This window comes from Ictalurus punctatus, chromosome 5 (genome assembly GCF_001660625.3).
Source record: "Ictalurus punctatus breed USDA103 chromosome 5, Coco_2.0, whole genome shotgun sequence".
NCBI lineage: Eukaryota > Metazoa > Chordata > Actinopteri > Siluriformes > Ictaluridae > Ictalurus > Ictalurus punctatus.
The window spans coordinates 15,842,621-15,849,688 of NC_030420.2; the positions used below are offsets into that span (position 1 = coordinate 15,842,621).

The 7,068-nt window shown below is 39.2% G+C and overlaps 1 protein-coding gene across 4 annotated transcripts; it reads right to left on the reverse strand.

The window, feature by feature from the left end:
• Positions 1 to 675: 675 nt before the first annotated feature.
• Positions 676 to 5,161, reverse strand: LOC128632845 (uncharacterized). Of its 4 annotated transcripts, none has more exons than XM_053680247.1 (2): positions 4,202 to 5,161; positions 676 to 4,099 (listed from the first exon to the last, which is right to left on the reverse strand). In XM_053680247.1, exon 2 carries the CDS (start codon positions 3,715 to 3,717, stop codon positions 2,446 to 2,448), a length of 1,272 nt encoding a protein of 423 aa, XP_053536222.1. In that variant the 5' UTR covers positions 3,718 to 4,099; positions 4,202 to 5,161; the 3' UTR covers positions 676 to 2,445. The 4 variants fall into 4 exon arrangements, with proteins under 4 accessions (XP_053536222.1, XP_053536223.1, XP_053536225.1 ...); XM_053680248.1 differs by having other exon boundaries at positions 676 to 4,107; XM_053680250.1 differs by having other exon boundaries at positions 4,202 to 4,920.
• Positions 5,162 to 7,068: the final 1,907 nt, after the last annotated feature.

A 7,068-nucleotide genomic window follows, 5' to 3' on the forward strand; every position in this document is an offset into this window, starting at 1 on the left:
GTGTTAAGGGAACTTTCAATTTTATATCTATACAAACATCCTCCAAATGTCCAAATGTTATATTAATTCTAATTATAAAAATAGGTAAAACATAAGCAATTAATTTCTTACAGCCACAGGTATGGATTTCAAATCAACAAAAATTTTAAGTAGCAAAAATTTACACAAGGCAATCATTTTTCATCATTTATAATTTTATATTTATGTTAGTAGTGCACTAAACAAACTAAGCATCTCAGGGAAGCACACAATCCAACACATGGAATCAAAAAGAGCAAAGCTTACATTTTCTAAACCAAAAACACAACCACAAGTTACTCATTGGAAACAAGAACAAAAACATACAACTAGACACATGTAAAATCTAACAAGACATGTTGAAAAAAACACAATAGAAACAGAAAATACCTCAAAATTAAGTGTGTTCTGTAAACATGAACTGTTTCATATGCCGTTTCAAATACTGTCATTTTCCAAAACACTTTAATTCAATTCAATTCAATTCAATTCAATTTTATTTGTATAGCGCTTTTTACAATAGACATTGTCTCAAAGCAGCTTTACAGAAATATCAACATGGTATACAGATATTAAAGGTGCGAATTTATCCCAACTGAGCAAGCCACTGAGTGGCGACGGTGGCAAGGAAAAACTCCCTAAGATGTTTTAAGAGGAAGAAATCTTGAGAGGAACCCGACTCAGAAGGGAACCCATCCTCATCTGGGTAACAACAGATATTGTGAAAGAGTTCATTATGGATTTATATGAAGTCTGTATGGCGTTAAGAGCAGCCGTAGTCCCAGCAGTCTGGAATTAAAGAAGATTCGAGCTCCATCCAGAGGCAGAAAGGATCAGGATCTCTAGTATCCATAAATTCGTGTGGGGCTCGGCGAAAGGAGAGAGGGAGAAAAAAAATAATTATGACTGCGAAGTAGTAGAACAGAATCTAGTCAGGGTAGGCTTGAGTAAACAAATATGTTTTAAGCTTAGACTTAAACACTGAGACTGTGTCTGAGTCCCGAACACTAATAGGAAGACTGTTCCATAACTGTGGGGCTCTATAAGAGAAAGCTCTTCCCCCTGCTGTAGCCTTCACTATTCGAGGTACCGTCAGATAGCCTGCATCTTTTGATCTAAGTAGGCGTGGCGGATCATATAAAACCAAAAGGTCGCTTAGATATTGTGGCGCGAGACCATTTAGTGCTTTATAGGTTAATAAAAGTATTTTATAATTAATGCGAGATTTTACTGGGAGCCAATGCAGTATTGATAATATCGGTGTGATATGGTCGTATCTTCTAGTTCTAGTTAGGACTCTAGCAGCTGCATTCTGGACTAATTGGAGCTTATTTATATTCCTACTGGAACATCCAGACAGTATGGCATTACAGTAATCTAATCTAGAGGTGACGAATGCATGAACTAGTATTTCCGCATCATGTAGTGACAATATGTTGCTTATTTTAGAAATATTTCTGAGATGAAAGAAGGCTATCCTAGTAATATTATCTACATGAGCATCAAATGATAGGCTGGAGTCAATAATCACTCCAAGGTCTTTAACTGCTGCACATGATGAAACAGAAAGACCATCCAGAGTAACCATGTGATCAGAAAGATTACTTCTAGCTACACGTGGGCCTAATAAAAGTATTTCTGTTTTATCAGAATTAAGTAGAAGGAAATTAATTAACATCCAATGTCTAATGTCCTTTACACAATCCTCAACTTTACTAAGCTTCTGTCTGTCCTCTGGCTTCGCTGAAACATACAACTGTGTATCATCAGCATAACAGTGGAAGCTAATTCCATGTTTACGAATAATTTGACCTAGGGGTAGCATATATAAAGTAAAGAGCAGTGGGCCTAAAACAGAACCCTGTGGAACTCCAAAAGTAACCTCAGGACGCATGGAGAATTCACTATTTACATCTACGAACTGATAACGATCGGTCAGATAAGACCTGAGCCAGGAGAGGACTGTTCCCTTAATACCAACAACATTTTCTAATCTATCAAGTAGAATAGTGTGATCTATAGTATCAAAAGCTGCACTAAGGTCGAGTAACACAAGCAGCGAGACACAACCCTGATCGTAAGTCAGCAGAAGGTCATTTACTACTTTAACTAACGCTGTCTCTGTGCTATGATGAGGTCTAAATCCTGACTGATACATTTCATGAATGTTATTCCTATCTAAGTACGAGCATAACTGCTTTGCTACAACCTTTTCTAAAATCTTAGAGATGAAGGGGAGATTTGATATTGGTCTATAGTTGCACAATTGAGACGGGTCAAGATCAGGTTTTTTAATCAAGGGTTTAATAACTGCTAATTTAAGTGATTTAGGTACATAGCCAGTGCTTAGGGAAGAATTGATTATATTTAGAAGTGGTTCAATTACTCCTGGACCAATCTGTTTAAACAAACATGTAGGTACGGGATCTAGTATGCAAGTTGACGAATTGGTGAAGAGATTAATGTAGCTAGTTCTGTCTCTCTAAGCGGAGCAAAACACTCTAAACATTGATCTGATATTGCTACATTGTCATGTAATGGGTTTGTTACAGTACTGTCCAGTTTTAATTTAATGGCCTGTATTTCACGTCTAATATTTTCAACCTTATCATTGAAAAATTTCATGAAATCTTCACTGCTATGTACTGATTGAGTGTTTCTCTCTGTAGTGGTTTTATTCCTAGTTAATTTTGCTACTGTGTTGAAAAGGAATCTAGAATTGTTTTTGTTGTCTCCTATTAAGGTGGAGAAATAGATTTTTCTAGCATCGCCAAGAGATTTCCTATATTTCAGTAGGCTCTCCTTCCATGCTGTTTGAAATATCACCAGTTTGGTTTGACACCATTTACGTTCTAATTGTCGAGTTGTCTGTTTTAAGGTTCGCGTTTGATCGTTATACCAGGGTGCTAATTTTTTTTCTCTAATTATTTTCCTTTTGAGTGGAGCCACTCTATCTAGCGTGTAGCGGAGTGTTGACTCCAAGCTTTCAGTCGCCTGATCGAGTTCTGTGTGATCTGACGGTGATCCAAATCTAATTGATGTTTCTCCGAGGTTATTTATGAAGCTCGGTGCAGTAGCTGATGTGTAGGTACGTTTTACCCGGTAGCGAGACGAGGTGGAAATATTATGATCAATACGTATTATGAACGAGATAAGATAATGGTCTGAGACAACTTCAGACTGCGGAAAAATGATAATATTTTCTATACTTAGTCCGTATGTTAGTATGAGGTCAAGAGTGTGACCACCATTATGAGTAGGCCCGATTACATTCTGATTAATCCCTACTGAATCTAAGATGGACACAACCGCTATTCTTAGAGGGTCTTCCAGGTTATCAAAATAAATATTAAAGTCTCTGATGATTAATGCTTTATCTACAGACACAACCAGGTTTGAGACAAAGTCTGCAAATTCACTAAGAAATTCAGTATATGGCCCTGGGGGTCTGTAAATAATAATTAGAGGAATTGACTTATTTTTTGTGGCTACATAACTTATACTGGTATAAAGAATTTCAAAAGAATTAAACTTAAGCTTAGGTTTTTGTGTGACGACTAGATTTTTACTATGGATGAGTCCAACACCTCCTCCTCTACCAGTTGAACGAGGCTGATGTACATAACTGTATCCAGGAGGACTGGCTTCATTTAATGCTATGTACTCGTTTGGTTTAATCCAAGTTTCTGTTAAACACATTAAATTACATTCCTGATCAGTAATGATGTCGTTAACAATAAGAGCCTTAGACGCAAGAGATCTAATGTTTAATAGTCCTAGCCTCAGATCAAAAGTGCTGGCTGTGCATTCAATATGATTTAATTTTATGTTAATTAGGTTACGAAGATAGACTTTCCGAGATTTTCTATATATTTGTATAGCTCGGGGAACAGACACAGTCTCTATAGTATGTATTACCTTTGCCGGATTTTTAGTTGAACACTGATTATACTGAATGTTGTTATTATTGGAAGATGTACTTACGGTAGGCAGTCACTCGGAGTGTAGCGCCTTGGAAATGTTGTCTGAAAGCAGTTCCGCTCCAAGGCTGCTGGGGTGCAGGCCATCAGGACGAAACAACCTAGGACGCTCCCAGAACAGATTCCAGTTATTGACAAACACCAGATTCTGCTCATTACACCAAGAGACTAACCAATCATTTAATGCTAGAAGTCTACTGAACTTTTCTGCTCCACGTCTGTATGTGGGAAGAGGTCCAGAGACGATGATCTTCGCGGTGGGTGATCTGCCTCGTACCGTCTCGATCAGGCTGGAGAAGTCCCTCTTCAGAACCTCCGTCTGCCGCAGCCTGGTGTCGTTCGTCCCCGTGTGCAGCATAACCGCTCCAATGCGCTCGTCCTTCTTCAGGATCCCGGATACCTGCTCAGCGACATCAAGGACACAAGCACCAGAAAAACAGTGTGTGCGCACCTTACCTTTAGATGAGGCTACACGGACGTTCCGCACAATGGAGTCCCCGACGATCACAGCGTTGGGTCTGGTCTGGCGGAGAGGGGCGAAGCGGTTCCTGGTTGGAATCTCGAACACCGGAGGTGGAGAGGGTCCAGCCCGTGCCTTTCGCCGCTGGTTCACCCAAGGCCCGAGGTGTGTTGGCGCCGGCGTGACGGAGACCACGGCTGGGAAAGTCCTAGGTGCACGGTCCCTGCACAGAGAAACACACAGCGTAGAGGGGCTGGGAGTGGAAATACCACGCTGTGTGCTTACCTTGGATATGTGGGCAGAGGCACAAGATGTTTCCAGCGCAGTTTGTCGCTCCAGCAGCTGGGCCTGCTTGTCAAGTAGGCCGCGGATCTGCTTCTCCACATCCTCCAGTTCCAGCCGCACCATGTGAAGCTCAAGCCAGTCCTCATCTGCACTCAAAACCGGAGAGACAGCAGACATATTTGTTTTTTGTTTTTTTAAAACAGAACAGTGGTAAGTGAGAAATGTGAAACGTAAACAAGGCTAGCGGTAGGTGATGCTAGCGGGCTACGGGCTACAAGCTAGTCGCGGATGTTTTGTAAAAAAACAAAAACAAAATACAGATCAAATTTGCGACAACGCAACGTTACGATTGTTTTATCTAAAGTGGTGTCAGTTATATTTGTATAACGTAAGGTAAATAATTTTAAAGTATAGAGATTAGAAGAAATTAATCTAAATTAATGTAATAGCGTTAGCTCGAAGGGTGCTGCTTCCTCAGTGACACTTCAGGTTGCCAGATACTCATCCTCATACTCATACTTTATGGTGCTTCAGGCTGAAGAAAGCCCTTAGAGTGTCTGGATAAAGTCTATAGAAACTAAAGACAGTGTTGATGATAGATGAAATGCAGCTTTTAAATATTATTCAAGAAAGTAGATCTTCAGGAACAGGGTTTGTGACCAATGATCTAAAACAGAGGTGGTGTAGGTGCAGGATTTCATTCCAATCAAGCAGGAGCCACACCTTGGTGTTCAATAAACTCAGGTGTGGCTTACGCTTGGTTGGAATGAAAACCTGCACACACACTGGCCCTTTACGGATAAGATTGGACACCCCTGTTCAAAAAGAATTAGTAACACTACAAAGGAAAAAGAATACAGAAATGAGAGCAGATTTTCTACAAACTAGAGCTTGCACAGCTAACTCTTTCTGGATTCCTAATCGTTCCTAATCGTTTACCTAATGTCAATGACACTACACAAGGGTGCATACAGTTGTGTCACTTGTGACTGATGTTACTGTTAGCCTGGGCAACACTCAATTAGAATCGGGCTAAATAAAGCAGGAGCACAGTTCACACATATTTTGGTTACTGGTTTACTTTACTTTCAATTTCAAGTAATTAGTGGTGCTTGAAAAGCAGTACTATTGTTCTTGTGCATACATATTATAATAATAAGTATGCCGATTAAAAATAGTAGTGCTTTTCAAGCACCACTAATAAGTATGCACAAGAACAATAGTAGTGCTTTTCAAGCGCCACTAATAAGTATGCCGAATAATAGGGATGCACCGAAATGAAAATTCTTGGCCGAAGCCGAAACCGAATATAATGAAAAACTTGGCCGAAAGCCGATTACCGAATACAATTTTTTTTTCGTGTTTTTCCCATTTATTTTGCCATTTTTTTCACCATTGCATAAATTAAATAGTCAAAATGTGCTTTTTACTATTTTGTCTTGCTTTTCAAAGAAAAAAATCAATTACAAAAACTACAATTTCAAAATATTTATTTAACACTTAATATTTTTTTTTTCCATTCCAGCAGGCATAGGCTACCAACAAGGCACAATATAACTTTAAATAAATAAATGAGTAAAATACATTTTTATGTGGTCATCTTTGAGCCCCCCTTGAATAGCCTATGTTAGGCCTATAACTGACTGCTGAAAGAATGTAACACTCTGTAGCCTACAACAAAAAGTGCATTAAAAAAGTGCATTGACAAGAGTGCGATAAATGGTTATATTCAGTTCTAAACGGCTGATTATATTGGGGATATATACTGCTCGCGTCCCTGTACACCTCGCAGAGTATTATAGTAGATATAGTATAGTTAGATAAGTTGCTAATGTTCTGTTCCTTGATAGATTTAGTTAGTTTAAACTATAGATTAGTTCATTTAGTCCCAGATGATGTTTCCGCTCCCAGTCCATAGTACTAGTTCATGTTTCTTGTTTTGTATTTTTGACCCTGTTTTCTGTGACTTTGATTCCTGGTTTTCCTTCATTTATGCCTGTTTGCCGATCGCCTGACCCTTTGCCTGATTGACTACGTTTTTTGGATTACGATTTGGATTTGTCTGCCTGCCCTTAAATAAATACGTCTTTACCTGCTTCCATACTCTACTCCCAGATGAACAGCCCGAAGTGTGATGCCATGTGCGTCCAGGTTTTCAGTGACTTTGACTTGGTTTACTTTTGACACGTGTGTTTGTTTCCCTTACATGTAATCATTGCAGTAAGCTGTTTTGTGTTATCCCGTAGATGAAATCTATTGTTTAAACCACTTGTGTGTCTTTGTTCAGATGCGAAGTATATGCTCAGTTGCTGTGTCTCTGTCGAT

What these genes read in the sequence shown, in the direction of transcription:
- LOC128632845 (XM_053680247.1), bottom strand. Translation starts at nt 3,717, where the DNA reads ATGTGTTTAACAGAAACTTGGATTAAACCAAACGAGTACATAGCATTA.